Source organism: Lepidochelys kempii, chromosome 10 (assembly GCF_965140285.1).
Source record: "Lepidochelys kempii isolate rLepKem1 chromosome 10, rLepKem1.hap1, whole genome shotgun sequence".
Classification (NCBI taxonomy): domain Eukaryota; kingdom Metazoa; phylum Chordata; order Testudines; family Cheloniidae; genus Lepidochelys; species Lepidochelys kempii.
Window position 1 is genome coordinate 50,916,224 of NC_136389.1, and position 22,460 is coordinate 50,938,683.

The 22,460-nt window shown below is 37.6% G+C and overlaps 1 protein-coding gene across 4 annotated transcripts in view; it reads right to left on the reverse strand.

Moving 5' to 3' along the window:
* Positions 1-48: 48 nt before the first annotated feature.
* CHRNA5 (cholinergic receptor nicotinic alpha 5 subunit) overlaps positions 49-22,460 on the reverse strand; it is a 28,785-nt gene continuing 6,373 nt past the window's right edge. The window contains exons 2-7 of one of the 4 annotated variants that reach the window (XM_073303534.1): positions 11,819-11,849; positions 10,038-10,189; positions 8,953-8,997; positions 7,926-8,035; positions 6,027-6,858; positions 49-691 (exon numbers count right to left, since the gene is read on the reverse strand). In XM_073303534.1, the coding sequence (XP_073159635.1) occupies positions 530-691; positions 6,027-6,858; positions 7,926-8,035; positions 8,953-8,997; positions 10,038-10,189; positions 11,819-11,849 (1,332 nt within the window). In that variant the 3' untranslated portion in view covers positions 49-529. Of the gene's footprint in view, positions 692-6,026; positions 6,859-7,925; positions 8,036-8,952; positions 8,998-10,037; positions 10,190-10,330; positions 10,482-11,818; positions 11,850-22,460 lie in introns of those variants that run through there. The other 3 variants (XM_078854644.1, XM_073303532.2, XM_073303535.1) reach the window with 3 other exon arrangements.

The following is a 22,460-nucleotide window of genomic DNA, read 5'->3' on the forward strand; positions in this document are numbered from 1 at the left end:
ATGGTTAATATTTGTAATTTACTCTAAAAACTCAAATTTTCAGAACACTCAAAAGAACTTAGCCTCTTAAAATCCTCTTCTGCTCATTATAGTAAGTTAAATAACCAACCACAATGCTCTAATACATAAACATCTTCACACTTTTAACACTCAGTAGTACAGTGTATAGTTTATATAGTGTTTTGCCAATTCTAAAACAATTAGCATCCAAAAGTTTTTTTAATCCCTCTAGTTCTCAGCAGTTATCTATGTACTGTATTTTGGGGGTTGGGGGGAATACAATACATGCAAGTGTTTGAAAAGGTGTGTTTGATTTTGTCCAGATTTAAAAATGAATTAGTAGGCTAACAGCTAAGCAGTAGGTATTGCACATATCCTAAAATGCCATGCTTAAATATAGGCATGATTCCTTATACTAAGTTTATAATTCTATTAAAAATGTGCCATACACACTATTTGCACGAACATAGAACTACCATGTATCTTTTAAGAATCATGTTCATAGCAGAAGTGGTACCCCACAAATATTTTATGTGTGTGTGTTTCCAATGTGGACTGGTACTATTATATTTGCCCATTTATAAATAACAGGAATAAACAACCCAAGTGATCCAATTATTGAAGCCAGAAGAAAAGTCCATAAAAACATTCGATCAAGCACCTGAGCTATAAATTTCCAGTCTTCAACAACCTAAAAAAAAAAAAAAAACCCAAGAATTACTCAATATTCTAGAACATTTACAAGTAGAGGGCCAAATCCTACAGTCCTGATTCAGGCAGAAGTCCTATTGACATTGTGATGTCAATGGGATAAGGACTGAAGAAGCAAGCCCATAGTATAAATTTTTCTATTATGCCTGTTCCATAAACATTCAAGATCTTTCTATTGTTACACTTTGAGTTAGAGTAAGGGTGTCAGACTCATTTTGGGAAGAGGGCAAAATACTTTAGTTACAGCCAAAGAATCAGGGCCTGACCCTGCAAGGTGCTGAACACTTTCAACTTCCTGGGAGATTAAAGTATTCAACACCTCAGAGGACTGGACCCTTTGGGCAATATGCTAACTTCAATCTATAGCACAATTCCCAGAGATCAGTCAGAGGCTTGTACGAATATTCAGGGTAGAATATGGCTCTTCTGTAGTAGCTATACCTACATGTAAGTAACGTTATTGTTGCATTGAGTATCACATCAGGGAAAAAATGTGCAAGGCATTTTCAGGACTACCATTTCTTTGCCATTTTTAATGAGGTTATTTGTACATGCAGTCTATCAATTTTGCGCACACAAGTGCTGTAGTGGTACCCGCAAATTAAGCACACAACTAAACATTTTCAAGTGTGGTTATTAGATTTCAGAGTTGACATGTCATTAAAATTACCTGTGGCAGTAGGCCTACAGGTTTGGAAAAAGGCAATGTAACATAAATTCCCATTAGGTAAGGTTTTCTTTGCAACCATAAGGGCCAAAAAAAAAAAAAATTAAATAAAAGCATTCTTCAGAAAAGAGCCAGATAACTACATCAAGACAGGCTCAGAATTCGACACCCAGGGTTGGAAATTTTCAATATAAAAATGAGGACATTTTTTTTACCATGGTTAGTAATAGTGTCTTTTTCTGTGTTCCCCTGTAGTAAGACGTTATCCAAGCATGGAAACAAACTTAAGAATGCTATACTAATATTTGATACATGGAAATAAGTTAGTTTGGTAAATTAAAGGCTATTCCTACATAATTATGTGATAGTTATCAATGACCATTCAATAAAAGATGTCCTTTTTAAAACAACTTTAAGATCTGCTGACTACAGAGTCTTTTTGAAGTACCTTATTACTTTAGAAAGAACAGGAGTACTTGTGGCACCTTACAGACTAACAAATTTATTAGAGTTAGTCTCTAAGGTGCCACAAGTACTCCTGTTCTTTTTGCGGATACAGACTAACATGGCTGCTACTCTGAAACCTATTACTTTAGAGTGACTCAGCAACAACAGTGAACATTTTGATGAGTAATAGTATTTTTAATTGTTTTGATAGCATTTCATTTTAGAAAAATTAATACTATTTTCCCCAAAGTTCCATAAAAGCATAATTTTGCCTTGATTTTGTACTCTTTTTAAACTAAATCAGCCAATTGTTTTTGCATTTAGTAGATAATGTTTTTTGGGGCTGAAACCAAAAAGTGAGAGAATTGTGTTTGATCAATTCTTCAATCATCTATCTAAACATAACTCAGCAAATAAGACTTTCCATTTAGTATGTGATATCCAGAAGAATACTCCACCCTTATATTTGAGTGGAAATCCATGGTCCAAGCAATTCCTACTGGGAGGAAGAAACAAAAACTAAGATCTAGAGGTGCAAAGGGGTAATGCATCTCTTGAGATCTAGGTTTGAGTTCCAGTTCAGGATACATGAGAAATGAGTTTGATGGTCTAATAGCAGAGGCCTTAAATCAGGGGTGAAAGTGAGCCGGTACTGGCCGGTACAGCATACTGGTAAGAAGCCGGTACCGGCCCGTATGCAGTCCATGTTAAAGTGCTGCTGCGGCAGTGCTTTAACATCCCTGCCTCTTTTGCCTCCCCCATCGGCGGCCCTACCAGAAGGGTCCACACCGGCAGGACCGCCAATGGGGAAGGGGCAGCAACATTAAAGCGCTGCTGCGGCAGCACTTTAAGGAGGAAAAAGAAAAGGAGGACTTGTGGCACCTTAGAGACTAACCAATTTATTAGAGCATAAGCTTTCGTGAGCTACAGAGTGAGCTGTAGCTCACGAAAGCTTATGCTCTAATAAATTGGTTAGTCTCTAAGGTGCCACAAGTCCTCCTTTTCTTTTTGCGAATACAGACTAACACGGCTGTTACTCTGAAACCTGACTTTAAGGAGGGTCCTTTACCTCGTCAGAGCTTTAAGGACCCTCAAAGTGCTGCTGAGGCAGTGCTTTAACGTTACTATCCCTCCCCCCTGCCCCCGCATTGGCAGCCCTGCCGGTAGGGACCCTACTGGCAGGGCTGCCGACTGGGGAGGCAAAAGGGGCAACAATGCTTTAATGTCATTGCCCCTTTTGCCCCCCTCGGCTGCTGACGGGGGCGGGGCAAATGGGCAGCTTCCCCAGGGTCGGTGATTTAAAAGGGCTTGGGGCTCCCGGCTGCTGCTGCCACTACCACAGCAGTGGATGGAGCCCCGGGCCCTTTTAAATCACCGCCGGAGCCCAGGGCGGCAGAGGCCAGGCAGTGCAGATGTGCTGGCTGGGGGACGCTGACCCTCCCAGCCCCGCCCCTTCTGCCTGAGGCCCCACCCCTTCCAGGGGCTGGAGCCGCCTCCGTACCGTTAATAATTTATTATTACTTTCACCCCTGCCTTAAATGGACATTTGTCCATGTCACTAAACTACCACAGTAGCCATTTCTCAAGAAGATTATAACTGGAATAGAATGGGTTTTGCAGTTTAGGAGAGAGGTACATTTTGCAGAGTTGTGTGAACTTGTATACCTCAGGTTTTTTTGATGAGCACTAAATTAATCCGCATGATTTTTAAACAGCAGTTTTGCCAACAAGTAATGGAAATTATCTCCCAGAAGACATTGTCATTATTCTCTAGCTATATCAAAGAGAAAGAGAAAGTCCAGTATGGTTAATCTGGAAGTTTTGGACAATTAGCCAATAGTTCAAACTGAGAAATTATCAGAAATCTCTCAGTATGGGTGTTATACAGAAATTGGTTTCTTTCATATCTGATGTTTGTAATTTCTTTGTGCAAGTCATCTTCACCACACAACCCTAAACTGAACAAACTTTTGGCGCCTGGTCCAATTTCAAAGGCAAGACCAAAAATTTAAATTTATATTGCCTTATATTAAGGTAAATCAAAGAAGACAGATGTGAAATCTAATATTTCTATATTATTCCTATATTGTTATACTTTATTAAAATTAAACACATTATGTATATCTTTAAAATTGAAGAGGTATGATACTGTTGGCCACAGTGAAGAAGTGTTTTCCTAAGGTAGTAACTGTTTTCAGGTTTGGGCCTTATTACTATTTATTATTTGTATGACCGTAGCACTTACTAGCATACTTCAATAGCAATATTCACAGTAGCAAAAATTCCACTTGTAGCAACTGTTAACAGGATTGGACCCACAATGAGAAATCAAATTAGTTCTGTTTTTTCTTCACTTATTGAAAGATAAGTAAAATATTAGTTCTGTTTTTTCTTCACTTATTGAAAGATAAGTAAAATATTTACAAGTGATCCAGCTACTAGACCAAGGCCCTGATCCTGCAGGTGCTGGGGCCTACCTAGGGGAAGCTCATTGTAGGATCAAGACCTTAGATTATGATTTTTCTCTCTTATTAGTGTTTTCCCTCACAATATATAGACTGTATTTATAAATATATATTTAAAATCAAGATATTGCACAGTATGGCAAAGAATGCAGGTGATAAAAAGGAAATTGACCCAGAGCAACTGTTGTACCCCTAGCACACATTCAGGTATGCAGTTATTTGAATATGTGGTTGCTGGATGCATAAATACACCTGCACATATTTTCCTTACAAATACCCCTTCACTTGTAGTTCAATGCAAAAAACATATGTTGGTGCAACATCACAGTTGAAAATAATTCTCCATTCACTTATTCTAGTGTAAATCTAAATCAACAAATTTACACTAGTGAAAGTGAGAGAAGAATCAGACACATAAAATACAACATTATGGTTCTGACAGTAACCATATTGTAGCCATAATACATATAGGAAATACTGTACATACAGCTATACTATATATAAAATGCATGAAGATAAGATACCAGTACAGCACCTAGCACAATGGGCCTCTGGTCTATGTCTACATCTCCTAGGCACTACAGTAATACAAATAATTAATAATAATGCATATGCACCAAGCTATTCACATAGCTCTCCCATAAGAGCAAATGTCTGGGGCAGAAGCAAATAAGCCAGCTTGCAACTAAGGCCAGACATGGGAGAGGAGGCAAGCAGGCCAGTTTTCCCAACAGGTCACCCCTGGATGGAGAAATGTTGGTAGACTCCCACACTGCCAGAAGACACTCCATGATTGTCCCATGTGGCCAGACAGCAAAGTGGATGCACTCACATTTCCAAACACGTCAATAGTGCCCTGAAAATGGTTCTTAGGTCATAGAAGAAAGAATAGTTTTTGAAAAAGGGGAAACTAAAACAGCACATTTAAGATTAATTCAACTGATGTCATTACTGTCATTACTGTCTATTAAGAAATGTATTTTTGGTGATTTAAACATATTGATTAAAATAAATCTTTTAAAATGCTCTGCCTTAGCATACTTTCATCCAAAATACACATTGGTTACCACTTAAATTTAATCCTACTATAATTTATGGTAGTACTTAGAGAAGGACTATTATAGTTCATAACAAGAATTGTTCTGGTTTGGACTTAGGACTGTAAAATTAAATTTAGTTCTATTTTTGCTGAACTGCACATAAGACAGCTTTAATGTGGTTTTCTTTTAAATTATAAAAATCAATTAAATTTAAAATGACAAAGATATCTTGTCATGTGTTAAAATTAAGAATACATACTCCCCAACAATAATGTGATAATGAAACAGTCCAGTAGCACTCTACAGGCAAATAAGATTTAGAATATTCATTCACTCTACAGTTGTAATTAACCAAACATCTCTATGGGATTTATAATTATAAGGAAATATTTTGAGAAAGACCACAACAGGCTTAACTGTAAAAGGGAGTGAGACAGATTTTGATCACCATTGCAGAAAGTGTACACTACCCATATGGAGTCTATCCAAAAATGTACTTGTTTACTGGAAGGTCTTTTTATTGCTTCCCGGAAGCAGGACATCTTGAAACAAGGCTAGCATTTCTAGCTACTTCAGGAAATAATTGGTCATTGCTATAGTAGATAAGAACAGAGACGGGTACTCTAAGCCATTGTTTAGATTTCTATTCTAATTTCTAATCTGAAAAAATGAGTGCAACATCACCACTACACACACCTCGCGAACATCATTCTCCTTCATGATATGTCTTGTAATGTATCGGATAGAATCTAGAGCTGCTTCCAAGGTGTTCCTCGATGATTCTGATCCACTGATATTGCTAGTTTCTTCTTTCTGAGGAAAGTATCTATCTACATGACTTCTCATGCAAAGTAGCTTTGGAAGTTTATGAAGAAATATCTTGCGGACCCAAGGTGCCATAGCATTGTGAGTAGAAGAGGAACGATGATGAATATTAATAGCAAAGACAGTTACCACAATGGACAATGTCACAAAAATCATAGTAAACACCAAGTACTCTCCAATAAGTGGTATAACTTTAGAAGATGATGGTATTATCTCTTCAATAACAAGAAGAAAGACAGTCAAAGACACCAGTACTGAAGTGCAGAGAGAAATTTTTTCACCTTCATTTGAAGGGAGATAAAAGACAAGGACAGTTAAAAATGAAAGTCCTATACACGGAATAATGAGAAACAGTGTGTAAAAAAGAGGCAACCGTCTAATTACAAATGAATATGTAATAAATGGATACCAGCAGCATCCATCAGTTCTCTTCCCTTTGCTCCCTGTTGCAGTTACTATTTCCCATTCTCCATTATCAAAGAAATCTCTCTTGTCAACATCATAATCTTCTAGAATAATATCAACCTGTGAGCCATCATAGGTCCAGGAACCAAATTTCATAGAGCAGTTTTGAAGGTCAAATGGAAAGAATGTAACATCTATGGTACAAGAACTTTTGTAGTTTGCTGGGGGAGTCCAAGCAACGGTCCCATCATATTTTACTACTGTTTTTGTAGATGTTCCTTCAAAGCGACCATCTGCACTGAAAGGAAAAAATATGCATATTTGGCTATGTTATTACACACATTACAACCAGATGCTTTTATTTACGGTTTCCTATTAAGTGTTACCATTCCAAAGTGTCATTCAGATGCTTATCACTCTCAGATTTTTACCTTTTGAGTGGAAATTTTGCACTTTTGTCCTCAGATCAGGACTCTATTATTTTTTAATTTAAGCTGACTGAGGAAAAGCAAAGCGTGAAAAAACATTTTTCCCATTATAACAATATTTGTGCAACTTTTCTGAACAGGTCTAGTGCCTCAGGAGAGAGGGTCAAAACTTGACTTTTGATAGGAATCGTCCCTGCTTAACAGATGTGCATATTGGTGGGCTGGTGAAAATCAATTTTACTTTAACTTAATTATGCATACAAAAAACAAACAATACACTTGGCACTTCCAAACTTTTTTGTTTTATAAATACAACAATAGGTGTTTTTACTAAACAATCAACCAGTGTTCTACGGGCACTGAGTATGCAAATATAAGGTGAGCAGAAACTTTCATTCAAAATTCAGTCTCTCCAAGTTCTATTACCTCTCCGCATAGATTTATAAGAAAGGTGAGTAAAATTTCATTTCACATCTTTGTATATTGAGTATTATATATATATGAGGATGTATATTGACAGCCTCAGCCTATTAGTTTGTATTCAGAACTGTGCACTCATTCAGGTAGGACTCTGCAGGGGCCCTAGCATAAAAGAATGCATGTTTGTGCAGGATAGTGTTCTTCTTCTGACTAGCAAACCACTTCATATGAAGGAATTAAACCATTTAAAAAAAAATCCTAGAAAATTCCATAGAAAAAGGCAATGTCAAAAAACATTAAAATTGTAAAGCAAAGCACTCAGAAGTCTGGAAATGCCAAAGGTAAGGCAGTCCATGCTTTTTTAATTCTGACACCTTATGTGCATGTATTATAATACAGTCTAATTATGTGATCACAGACTATTTATCTTCAGAACCCATGCCTCATTCTATGTGTAGAGTGGACAGTCAACGTGGCAGGGGTAGATTTATTTTCTAGAATAAGATTAAAATCTTACTTGTCATACAACACAATATCTGGAATCCAGATAGACTCTGATGGGACACGAATAGATGTTATTCCAGCATAGTCTTCAGGGTTCCACCTTAATTTTACATCTATCCATTCCTATAAACACATGATAAAAGATATTACCGCATCTACATTGTCTCTCTCATACCCTGGGACACAACTGCAACAACACTGAAAACAACTGAGTATACATGGCAGTTACTTGGGAATGAGGAAAACTGAGAAAGTTCTACAAATATAATTTAGTAAACCGTGTGTTCACTGCAGGTAGGGCAGGGGCCCTAAACTTTTCTCAAAGTCAATAAAGGTGCAGGGAAGAGTTAGAGGACTGAAGATGGTAAGTGGGATGAAAGGAGGAAACATTTTGTAACAATTTAAGGGTAACTCAGTGACAAATATGTCTAAAGATAATAACTGCATCGAAGTTTAGTTCTGGATTGTGATTATTATAACTTGAGTGCACTTCCTGCTTATGAGCTAATACCTATACGTAGGGCAGAATAAACCAACTAGATGCTTATAGCAAGCCCCTCCTCGACCTCCAGATAGATTACTGGCCATGAAATTAAAAGTCCTGAGCTTTGTTAATCAAAATAGGATAAAAAATATCTTAACAGTGTAATTTTAAAATAACTTTTTAAAAGCAATTATACAAAGCTATACTATCTTGTGTTTGTGACAGTTTCTGACTAAAAATAGGATGCTTTGTTATAGGAATTTCAAAATATATGTCTGAATATATGTAGCTTCATTTAATAAATGTATCTAAAATGTGTCACTTTTATTAGAAATTTTGTTTTTTGAGAGAGCTTTTAGATTTATTTTTTAATTATTTAACTGAATTTTTAATTCTTTCAAGTATTGTAATATGCCTTTTGTATTAAACATGCTATATAAAATAAAGATTAATATAGCTTTTAAATGAAGATCCTATAAATACACAAACACCTAATAAATTGATAACTTTACATTTTAGTCACTCAGTGGACTCTTCAGTTGACATTTGCACATACCTGTTTCAGCCAAACATTTGTTTTCATCAACTGATTTTTCTCATCCTATAAAAAATTTAAACAGCATGTTTTTATGGGAACAATGATTTTACACTGCTTATTCACGGTAACCAACTGTGGTTTTGTTCAAAGGAGGCTCATAAATTGCAATACAAATATATTAATTGAGAAGGACTCCATTTGAAAATCACGTTTGTCTATTTTTTCTAAGTACTATTGTTACAGCCACCAACTACGATTACAGTAACCAAAAGAAGTTAATGAAAAAGTGATTTCCCCTCCCCCTCACATCCAACATTGATTTACTTTGTATATTTTACAGCATTTTATGTATAGTACTACTGTTTCCCTGCAGAGTCATCAAGGAACAAAATGACTAATTAAAAATACTCCTTAAAAACATTAAGGGAGCAGAAAAAATCTTTACAGATTTTTTTTTCTGTTTAAATTCAGAATATACTTTTCAAAAGGTGCTCAATTAGGAAACATTTTTTAAATTAGTAAATTTAAAAAAATCAAGTTGACATCTTTAATGCCATGCCAGTAGATTATCTCCTCTTTTATGAAACTGACATTTTCAAGGACATTATCTTTATTTCTTCTTTTTTTGTCCAATAACTTTCCTGTATTTTATATTTATAGAACCAACAACAGAACAGATTGCTATAATTTGAAAACATATATTTTTGTATTTATTAATTGAAATTAATTTTAAACAATAGAAAACCCAATAACTCTACAAATACTAAAAGCTTTAGTTAACAAAGTTTACAGAAAACAAAAATATGTCCAAGGACCACTTATTTTCATCATTCTCTCTGTGGCCTCTGACAATTCTCTATTTTTCTTCCTTCATCTTCACTTCTCTGAGGCTCTCTCTTTCTGGGGCTTCCCTCCTCATTGCACCCTTACCTATATAAGCCTCTTTTTAAAATGTTTCATTTATTTTATATAAAGAAAATATATATATATATATGATATGCACAATTATTTAACAATAGAATATCAAGTTATTTTTCATAAGCACTTCCCTATTCCAAAAGCTTTGCTCAGTTTTTAGTTTTAAAATTATTTATCATACATACCACATCCACTAACTGAGAGATTGCAAGACCAAACTTTATTTTTATTGTGTCATTCAAGTGTTGGACTGGGCGAACCCATTTTTGATAGTCTTGAAATAAGTGTTTAAACAAACAATCTTCACTTTTAGCAATAAAAGAAGGTTCTGATACACCTACACAACGAAAGAAATATGTTTAATGTACACATATAGTGAAATACAATGTACTCATTTTCATGAACATTGGTACAATTTGATATTTAATTATATAGATTCAGGTATGTACATATAGAAATTTATTTCTCATCTAATCACCTTTTTGTCTGTGAGGGTGGTGGAGGTTAAGCCACCTACGGTTAGCTTGATAAAATTCACTGATTTTATTATTCATTACTCTTGTTAGCACCATCATACTTTCCAAATCTGAAGCCCAAAAACAGTGGATCCTTATCTCACCATCTATGAGTAACACTGGAAAAAGTGAGACATAACCAAAAAATTTTCTTGTGCCATTTTTACAAATCATCCAGGCACCAGGTAATTGGAAAAATCCTACAGAGAGTGTTTTTTAAACTAGATAATGCCTCTAAACTAACTACAGCTATTTATTTATAATAGTGTGGTTTCAAACACATTTTAACCATACTACAAAACCCTCCCCAAAATGGGCACCAGTCAATGTAAGTCTCATCCTCCCATGACGCAAACATAAAAACTGAGTCAGAAAGGAGTTGCAGCATCCTTTATAGGTGGGATGACTGACAGGTTTTTTTGCCTTCTTGCTTCAGTGGAGTAAGGTGGAAGGAATTCAGACAAAAGGAATACTTTCATCTCGTGGTTAGAACAGCATCATATAAAACATTCACTAATATGGTTGTATATGTCCTACTCTACTGAACCTTGGGTGTAATTGTTTCAAATCAGAGCAAAATGAAAGACTATTGTGTATTTTTCCTCTTAACACCAGGTAAGGTCAAGTTTTAAAACTGTTACTGTATTTCTTGGTTATTTAAGAACTCATGTTTACTAGAGATGTAAATATCGTTTAAAAAGTTAACAGTTTAAACAATTAAAAAATATTTTGTTTAAATGGTTAACCGATTAAAGGGAGAGGGGCTGGGACCAATCCGGCTGGCGTGGCTGGGGTTGGTGGGCCGGCCTGCTCGGGGATTAACGGTTAAGCTGGGTTAACCAGTAAGACTAATGCTTACCGGTTAACTGGTTAACATTTTACATCCCTAATGTTTACTTTATTAACTCATTTGGAATGTAGGAGTTGCAGCTATTGTGAGGGGGCGGGAGGAAGGGAACTACTACTTGAAAAAAACCTAGCAATAACTTGGAAACACATCCAAACTCAAGGGAACTTGCAGCAGAAAGTAAATGCTGCCTGGCTCTGGCTCTTCCCCATCCCTCCCAACCACAAACCCCTATACCAGCATGGAAGGGCCAGGAAGAAAGTAGAGCAGCAATTCTTCCCTCTCACCCTCAACTCTACTGGTTTGGTTTCTATTATGCCAGCCTCCGCACTGTGCAGGGGAGGGTAATGTGGTTTGTGGTTAAGGAACTGAACATATATAATGGAAGAAAATGTAAATGCTCATATACACCAATGAGGTTCTAGATTGACTGAAACCACTCAGGAAAAATAGCTAGGCATCACTGTGACCTGCTCAAGGTAAATGGAGTAAAAACAGACAATAAAAAAACCCAAGTAAGATATCAGTATTATTCTCTATTCCTTTCCTAATATAGCCTAAAAATATTATAATGTCATTACATAAATTCATGGCTTGTCCTCACCTGAAATTCTGTGCTCCGTATTGGTACCCATCTAAAAAGGATATTGCAGAAACAGAAAGGGTCCAAAGAAGGGCAACAAAAAGGATTAAAGACATGAAAAGATTTCCATATGAGGAGAGATTAAAAAGATTAAGACTATTTAGTTTAGAGAGGAGGTGAATCTATCCAACATACAGAAGTAAATAAAATAGTGAATGATACAGAGAAAGTCACTCAGATACTCCTATATACCCCATCTTATAATAGAAGCACAAGGGGACAATAAATGCAATTAAAGTTATACTTAAAACCAATTACAAATATTTTAATACAAAAATTAACACGCAACACTCATTGTGACAAACTATTAGTGAGGAGAGATTAGTAGGATTTAAAAGACGATTAGATGTTCATATGAATATGCTGGCCTCAGTTACACTAACCAGGATGAAAAAATATACATGTTATCAACACTCATGTTTCAGGACCTAAGACTCACTAACTCCCTAGGATTAAGCCCATAATAGCGTTTTTTCATTTTCCTTTGGTGCAGTTGTTACTTGCCAGTTTTGACTATGGGACTAAACAGGCCACTGATCTGATCAGTGCTGCAATTTTTATGGTCCTATAAAAATTGATACACAAAGCATGAAAAGATAAGGGGGTTTGACAGGTTAAGAGTCATCTACCTCTGTATACTCTATGGCAGGCAGCCATACTGTTATTATCAGTAATCCCTTTGAATTTTGTTTCTCTGATACAGTACACAGGCTTTTCCATTGTTAATACATAAACCTTGGAAAATACACGTATCGGTGATGGAGGATCTTTTTCTTTCAACAACAGGCTATGGACAATATTGTTGCCACCAACAGGAGAGAGCAACAATTATTTTTGCCTTGTAGATAGCAGACTGTATCCTGGAAATCCTAGCAATAGTGTTAACAAATTCAGTTGTAGTTCACTGTAATATTAGTAATATTTTGTAGTTAAATCTGAATTTCCTTCCACAAACCCCTGCATGAATGAACATGTACAAAAAATGGATATGAAATGGAGCCTTAGACCAAATACCTTTCAGCAGTCTTCCCCTAAACCATAAATTCTCTTTCAGTAAGCAGGAATGAGATCTCACTGAGCCTAAACTCCGGCAATCCATTCAGTATTCATTAAATACAGAAGATTTACCCTATTTGTCAACAGCATGTAAAGGTTTGAGTTAAGTTCACCCTAAAGTTCCAGGCATATCAATTGAGGGGTAAAACTAAATCAGAAATAGCAAGGTTTCAGCATTAACACCCCGTTCATCTGAATGGAATAGTTCGCACGCTTAGAGGCAGACAATTCTGTCCCCTTCTATTCAGCAGTGGAGGGACCTCCTGTGGCAAAATCAGTGACATTCCGCTGTGTAGGAATGGGAGGTGGGATCTGAGAAACTTGTAAAGAGAAGGCCCACAACCTGTGCACTACAGAGCCCAGCTCCAGGGGGATACCCTGCATTCTTCTGCACAGTGCAGATTTGGGTCAGATTTGCCACTATGGCTGTTAACTATCTCTTCTTTCGCCCTCAGCAGGAGAACAAGTAGCAAAAACACTACTCTAGTCTTCAGAGCTGGAGTAGCAGCAACAGTGCAGGTCTGCTGCCAGGGAATGGTTTTGGGTAAAGGACTCCTTCTGCCACCGACTCCGGCAGCACTTTAATGCCTCGTGTTGTGTGCTGCTTTCAGGATTAGGGTAACACCTCAGTTTCAGAATACAACTCTATTAGTTTACAGTTAATTTAATTCATATTCAGAAAGTTATCTTTGCAGATGCCCTAAGGGCTGGAAATTTCTGTTTGTTTGTTTTTTAGTGAAATCCTATATTCTGCAGAAGCTGAATGTAACCCTCACTAGCCAGGGAATGTTTCCTATTTGTGACTGATAAGTGGGCAAGTGAATTTGTCAAACCCTGCAGCAGTTTATACAGCAGTTTAAAATTATACTACTTGAAGACACAATATACTGAGAGAACTATTCCTCTGTCTCCATATTTTTCATTTCTTCATCAAATCATGAAGTGTTTTCTACATTTGAGCCTAATCCTTTGAAAATACATGAAATATCCTTTTTTGTGTTACGATTAATACAACTTTCTTTTCTATCACTGACAATTATCTGTTGAATTTGTCATACAATTTGAGTGACCATGCAGTTTGACATTCTTTCTTCATGAACTGACCTTGGACCAGGAGCATAGAAAGTTGTGCATTGATGGTGCTTGGCACTTCACATTATCTTCTACACTTCTGTAAAGAGATATCTTGAACAGAAATTTGTTATCTTCAGGCTACACATGCCTCTAAATGTTCACATGGAAATCCTATTAAACATGAAATTTAATTCACTAATGTAGATGGGATTTTTATGTTCTTAAATGTTTATTTTAGACATTTGGCATTCAATTCCATTTTAAACAAAGGTGTGCACAATTTTCCAAAGATCTAATTTATTTCATTGGGGGAGTATGCAAATAATAGCTTCTGTGATGCCTTTTAATTCCTTTTCTCTTTCAAGACCACAGATCAATACTTTTTCAAGTTATCAGCTACTCATATTTATAAGCAATACCTTGGGCTTCAGTACGAACATTTTTTGCAATATGATAAACCCCCAAATCTACAAACTTTATGCTGGCCCTCTTTTGTATTCATACAGGTTGTATGGGTAGCAGCTTGTTACAAAATATTTTAAATACCTTCCAGATAGTAACTTAGATAACACTCCGTATCATTTTGCCAATACTCCTTTTTTGTTATCAATTATTTTTTTAAAATCAAGCTGGACTGGATGACACATAGGGCTAGTAAAGAGGCTGGTCGAGGCTGCTCATTCAAATTCAGCCCAGACCATTAAAGGCTGGGAGAGTCCAGAGTAGTTTGGAAGACTGTGTGAAATGAATAATTTGGTTTCTAATAGGCTAGAATCCACATCTTAAAATTAGCACCTGATTAGCTTGATTTCTTCAAGTCTCAACAGAAAGGCAAAAAATTGAAAGGACAGCACAATGCAGACCGAAAAATCCTCTGACCCCTACTGAAAATCAGAACTACTGTTCCAATTTTGGAAAAGAATCCATCTCCAAAGTGGCCAGACCTAAAGAGAGTAGCCAAACTGGATACAAGGGCTAAAAGAGCTTATGAACACTTTTACAACAGATGTCATTCAGAGAACTGCTGGGTCTAGAACCTGGTCACTGTGTTCGTGTTTAATTGGATGGAGAAAAGGGATGGACAACTCTAGCTGTCATAAAGAGAAATAATTCAGCATCCAGATCATATTTGATCAAGACCAACAGTAGAGAGTTCAACAGAAACAGCTGGCATTGACAGTATGCGCCTCAAAGAGAACAATCAACAAAGCAAACTCTACAGATGGCAGATGCAGAACAAGACAATGATGATTCAAGGATTCTGGACCAACCACAGCCAGTTGTTGCAACTAATGGCTAGCCAGATGACAAGTTGTTACGCATGCAGGTCGTGTAATTAGAAAACCAGCATGATTCACTTAGCAGACATACACTTAGCAGACACTTAGCAGACATACATACTTCAAAGACAGCATGATAGTGTACACATTGTAAATGGCAGGAATGTAGAACATAAAAGGGGAGGTGTAATGGAATGCTAAACTGTATTATACTATTCAGCGACTAGGTGGTGTTATGAGTAAATACCTAATTTAAATGAACCTCAGCCATGTCTGGCAGAGCATTAAAGCATCTTATCATGAACACATGTGATGTGTATAAGCAAACTCTGTGATCAGTCCATATTAGGGTTGCCAACCCTCCCAGATTGTCCTGAAGTCTCCAGGAATTAAAGGTTAATCTTTAATTAAAGATTATGTCATGTGATGAAACCTCCAGGAATATGTCAAACCAAAACTGGCAACTCTAGTCCATATCTGGTACATAAATACATGACAACTATTCTGTAGAAAGAAGCTGTCAGTATCCACAGCTGTCAATCTCACACTGGTTTTTTTAAAGTTAGGATATGAGTGTGCTACTAATTAAGGCATAATATCTATAACTGGGATATTTCAATTCTCAGTGAAAAGATAATTTTCTTGCTTCTAGTTAAACTTGAAGCTATTTCTGAACGATCTAATTGCTCAAGTGGCTAGCGATAAAGTTGTATCAATTGTTTATTATATCCAGTTTAATTCAAAGCTGATCAAGACATTATTTAAAATCTCACCTACTGTCAACAGCTCTGTACTAAGGAACTGAGAAGCAAGATTATTTTCATCAGCTTTCTATTGCCACCACTTCAAATATTTCCAAACAAGAGTATGAATGAGCAAATTTTTCTGGTCATTGAGTAAAGTATGTGTTTGCCATTTCCTTTTTAAAATTCATTTTCCCAATGCAATGGATGTTTGATGCTGTTCCACGTTGTATAAATATACTTATAAAAGTACAAAACTATCAGGAAAAAGCCTTTGCTAAATTTGGAGAACGTATGGGCTGAGAACAGGGCAATTTTAAAAACAAGTCCTTTGTAGGTCACCTTTAAAATTGTTGCCTGGGATGACATATGCTCTACATTTTTAAATCTACCTATTTGGTTAATCCACTATGGACAGCAACAATGTAGTCAGTGTTGACAGAGGCCTGACATGGTTTTGTATTTGAAAACTATTCTGATTTTATTGATATTGGCATATAAATAATCAAGAATGGTAAATATAAAAAAAATGAGCCATGTTTACTTCTCCTCCATTACCAAGCAAGAGTCTTACTTTTAAAAGGGTGAAAAAGTTCTATAATCTAAAAGCTGTACTTTAAACAGTACAAAGTAAAAAAAATAAGCTTAGCGTAATTAACAGTAACACTTTATTAAAAATCTTATGATTAGGGATGGCTGCTTTGTACCAAACACTGAACAGTTTTTTAATGCCTAAGTGACTTAGGAGTTTAATTCCCATTTACTTACTTTAAGGCTTGAACCCCTAAGTACCTAAGTCACTTTTGAAAATTAATTTAGGCATTTTTGGAAATTTTACCCTACGTGTTTTTCTGACAGGTATTTATATTTTCAAGAAATACAATAAAAAACCTAAAATTAAACTTTCTAATCCTATTAGAATATATTGAACATCTTATTTTCAGTATTTGGAAACATAAGTAACAACTCAAGAATAAGTGTACTTATGAAGTAGCTATAAACACGTTTAAATGTTACAAAGATTCATTTTTGTGCTTTAAGTGGGTAGATAACAGCAAGTCTGAAGAACAAACTTTTGACTAAAATGATTCTTTTCCTTGAGATTCAGAGATGTAGAGCACAATATTTTCAACAAAAAAGGGACAATGTATCGCCCACTCTAAGTACTCACAGGAGACAGGAATAATGGTACAATCAATTATAGCACAGCAAACTTTATATATATCTGTAATATCTTATTCATCACAAACTCACATCCTGAAATGTGTCAGAATGCAGTGATGGATTGTCAGTCCCAAAGAACAATGTCCCTCCTTTAGCCACAGAATAGAAATGACCCATGGTGAAGCAGCACAAGTTTCCCCACACTGCTGGGACAATCTAGTTCTTCAGAAAAAGCCTGTAGTGGTGAGAAGAGTTTGCTCTGTACATTTATTTCAATCTCTGACTGCTCTACAAAATGCCAGAGGTGTAAAACACCATGTCATCCAGTCTTCCAATAACTAGTGTTAATACTAACTTAAAGAAACTAAAGTAAAATGATTTTTAAAGAAAATTGCTACCAGTAATACCTTACTGCATATCAAAATTTGATAACATATTAAAGTTTGGTCATGAAACTTAATTAGAATAAAGCCTCTTTGCAAATTTTGTAAATCTTAATATTAACAAAATATACTGAAATTTGCATGCCCTTACCTCAATTGTTAAAATTAAATATTTAAGAAAGTGTTTCTCCAGTGCCAATGAATGGGGAACTCAATTACACAATTTCTGTATTGCAACTCATAAAAAAGAATAAAAAGTTTTATAGTTGCCATCGATGCAAACAAGCAGAATATGTAGATTATAAATATCAAATCTATGGGCAGATTTGGTAGAGCAGCAGTGAAAGGGGAACAGAGGCCATATAACTGAAAGTATAATAGGTACATCTTCAGACAGATTTGATGATTTCCTGGTCACATAGGTGCTGGAACTAGGGTGCTGGGGGTGTGGCACCACCCCCTGGCTTGAAGTGGTTTCCATCATATAACAGGGTTTACAGTTTGGTTCAATGGCTCTGAGCACTCCCACTATACAAATTGTTCCAGCACCCCTGCCTGGTCATGCAATGGAAAAAGTTACAGTAATCATTACACCTCTTTCTAACTTCCTTCTATCACATTTGCCCTCATTTTAACATAGTAATTTAGTTACTTATTTAGAAATTCAGTCCAACTTGTATCCCCCTATTTCAGAAAAACTTCAACTGTTGATAGGAAAAGTATTTTTAGAGTTACACAAACACTTTCATTACAACCCCCAAAGGTACCTTTGGGTTAAACTGAATTTCCACCTTTATTTCTTGATGAGTTTTTCAAAGATGAAAAATGCTCAAATCCTTGGTAGAAGAGATGAAAGAATTTACATCTCAATATTGGGTGCAATGCATGAAGCAGTTTACCATGCTTTGCCCAGAGAGAGACCTCTGTCGTTTTTTGCCTCTCCATTGAGCAATGGAATATTCACTCCACTGCATCAGATTCAAGCTCCCGAATAAAGGAGCATGACTGACAATGAATTTAATATTCAATTGATGCCTGTCAATTTGTCCTAATCACAAATGTAATCTGATTGCAAAAAATTGTTTCGTTCAAGGCCAGGAGCCCTAAAGTACTTTAGACTACATCACCACATAAACAGCAATTCTAAACAAAACTCATTGTCCCCACCTAATGAGGTCCTGGATGCTGAATTTCCCCCACATTCATGCCAAAATCAGAAGTATTTAATCAAAAACTGAAGGTAGATTGAAACTCAATCCTTCAATTGCTAAAGGAAAATTCTTTCCCAGTGAAAACTATAGAATTGTTTCAGACAATCCTTGCTGCCCATCTTTTTCTAAAGATATTTTTGCTTTTTTTTTTTTTTTTTTTGGCAAGAAATCTTTGACAATCCAGGTACCATTTAACAGTAGATCATTAGTTTCTTTTTCTGTAAAAGCAAGGTGACAAACTAGAAACAAAACAACACAAACAAAAAATTCGAAGGTGCCACAAGGGCTCCTCATTGTTTACACTAGGGAAAGCAGAAAAAGACTCAGAATGGTAATTTGTAATTTTTATATGTTTTAATAGAAATGAACAATGTTCAGTGTGTGTTCCTGGACTATTGATGCACTTGGAAGGCAGTGAAAAAATCAGGCTTTCATGCCATCCCCACAGTTACTCGGGCCTTTCCTACACTAGAAAGGGTTTGCCATTCCTAGTGAAGACAGAGTTTATGAACTGTAAGGCTTATGTTGCCCTAACTCTGTAAACCTCTACACTAAAATGTTGCTCCCAGCAATGTAACTCGCCCGCTATGCCGACTTAATAATTACCTCTGCAAGAGACATAGCGCTTAGGTTGACGTAGTTAGATCAATTCAGTGTCAGTGTAAACACTGTGTTATTTATGTTAAACTTTATGTCCCACAGTGTAGAGACTGTGTTATGACCCACAGTGCCCCACCATGACTGCTCTGGTCACTGTTTTGAACTCTGCTGCCTGGTGGCCAGGCACCAGAGATGTAAATATTGTTTTAAAAAGTTAACCATTTCAACAATTAAAATTATATCGTTTAACCAGTTAACTGCTGGTTGCTCCTGTCGGCCAGCCGGCGTGGCTGGGGCTGCTCACTAATGCTTACTGGTTAACTGGTTACTATTTTACATCCCTACCAGACACACAGGTATATGCCCTGTCCTCTAAATCACTGTGAATTATTGAGATTCCATTTCCTGCTTGCTTGGTGTGGAGAGCTCACCTAGCAACTGCCCAGCTGACTGTGCTGGCTACATGCTGCAGGCTGCTCTTGCCTGGTGTACACAGGAGGTGGTGGGTGTCCTGAGTCTGTGAGAAGAGGCTGTGCAGGCACAGCTCCAATCCAGCTACTGAAAAGTCAATATCTACGAGCAAATCGCTTGGGGCATGGGGGAAAAGGGCTACAAAAGGGACCCGCAGGAATGCCACATGAAAGCCAAGGAGCTGCGGCAGGCGTAACAAAAGGCAATGGTGTCTGACAGTCACTCTGGTGCAGAGCCACAGATTTGCTGCTTTTACAAAGAGCTGCATGCATGTCTCAGCGGAGACACCACCACCACCCCCAAGAGCCCTGCGGATACTTCAGAGGAGTCAGAGTCACAGACCCCAGAGTGAACAGTGAGGAGGAGTTGTTGGATGAGGAAGAGCAGGAGGAGGAGTATGGGGGAGAGGCGACCAGTGATTCAGTAGCACAGCAAGCCAGGACCTGTGTTTTGAGTCCAGCGCAGGCAAGTCTGATGCAGGGGAAAGAACCTCTGGTAAGTATGTCGTTTGCTTTGATATTGCAGGGACATATCTGTTCATTTACTCCTTTTTAATCATGCTAGAAGAGGTAGTGAAATAGCAATTCTATTCATTATCTGCTTCTCATTCCCCTGTAGAGTTAGGCAGAGAGGGCCCTGCAGAACAGAACAGGAAAAGGAGAGAGATGTGCAGCAGGAGATGCTAGCACTTCTCAAGCGTCAAACAGACATGCTGGAGACTTTTGTTGATCTTCAGGTTCAACAGACCTGTGCTCTCCTCCCTCTGCAGCCCATAGAGAACGACATTCCAGGACCTCCTTACACCCCTCATTCCCACATGGTATCTGGGGCTGCTGCACATACACTGACCTGTGAGAGACACAATTGGTATATGTGTTTGTGAAATGACAATGACTGTTCTTTCCCCTTCAAATGTTCTTTTCTCTGTATTTATAAAGTTTCATTCAATTATAAATATGTCTATTAGCATGGGTTTGGAATAAAAGTCTATTTATGGACACTTAATCTTTATTAGTTCACAATATATGCTGGCTGGGGCTGACATCATTCACAGATAATAGCAATATGTGCATTCGCAATGTTATATTACTACACACACAGCATCCATTACAAGGTTCATACCAGGATGCAAAAAAAACAATGCCAGGCGCAACACACATTACTGTGGCTCACAATTAAAATGGTCTTTCAAAGCCACCCTGAGCCCTATAGCTCCCCATTGAGGTCTTCTTATAGCCCTGGTATCTGGCTGCTCAAAGTCAGCAGACAGTCATTCCACCTCTACCCAGGCAAAAACTATTCCCCCTTTGCCTCACAGATATTATGAAGCACACAGCAGGCAGCTATAACCATTGGGCTATTTTTTTCCCTGAGGGCTGATCTCCTGAGTAGACAGTGCCAGTGTAATTCTGCCTCTGCTGAGCCTGTGGTTGAAGCACTCCTTGCTGCTGTCAAGGTGGCCAATGTATGGCTTCATGAGTCACGGCAGTAATGGATAGGTTGGGTCTCCCAGGATCACTGTTGACATTTCAACATCCCCAATGTTGAGAAGTCTGGTCTGGAAAGAAAGCCCCTGCTTGCAGCTTTCTGAACAGGCCTGCGTTCTTAAAGATGTGTGCGTCATGCACCTTCCCTGGCCATCCCATATTGATGTAGGTAAAACATCCCCAGTGATCACCCAGCACTTGCAATACCATAGAAAAGTAGCCCTTTCTATTTATGTACTCTGTGGCACGGTGGTCTGATGCCAAAATAGGGGTATGCATGCCATCTATCACCCCACTGCAGTTTGGGAACCCCATTGCAGCAAAACCATCCAGTATGTCCTGCACATTGCCCAGTCCTTCGTAGCAGGATTCCATTAATGGCCCTGCACACTTGCATCACAGCAACCCATACAGTGGATTTCCCAACTCCAAACTGATTCCCGACTGATTGATAGCAACCTGGCCTTGCAAGCTTCCACACAGCAATTGCCACTTACTTCTCCACTGTCAGTGCAGTTTCATTTTGGTGTTGCTGTGCTGGAGCAAGCTCCGCAAACAGTTCCAGGAATGTGGCCATGTGCATCTGAAAGAGCAGCAGCCACCGCTAGTCATCCCATACCTACATAATGATGTGATCCCACCAGTCAGTGCTTGTTTCTCGTCCACAGAACCAGTGCTCTACCATCTGCAGCTGCTCTGTGAATGCCAACAACAACCTTGAATTATTTCTTTCCATATCCCACAGCAAGCTGATCTCCAAAGAATTGTCAAGTTTCCCACGGTTCCTCTGCAGATACTGCAGGATCAGGTGCATTGTGCTTGCAACACTCATCAAAACAGTGCAGAACTGTGCATGCTTCTCAGAGAGATGGAGGATGCACGGGTTTGCACGGCTTTTGAAAAAATGCGTGAAACATTATGGGATGCAGATAAAATTCTGGGATGGAGAAAACTACATCACGGAACATTGAAACCATGTTCCCAATCACTCCTGTATGACTCGTTTGCCCCAATGAGGCATTGTAAACCCTTCCCAAAACACCCTGTGCTAGATGGTGGTGAGTTCCACAGTGGGATAGCTACCCAGGGTGCACTGCTGTCTGCATCAATGCAAGCATTGCCAGTGAGGATGCG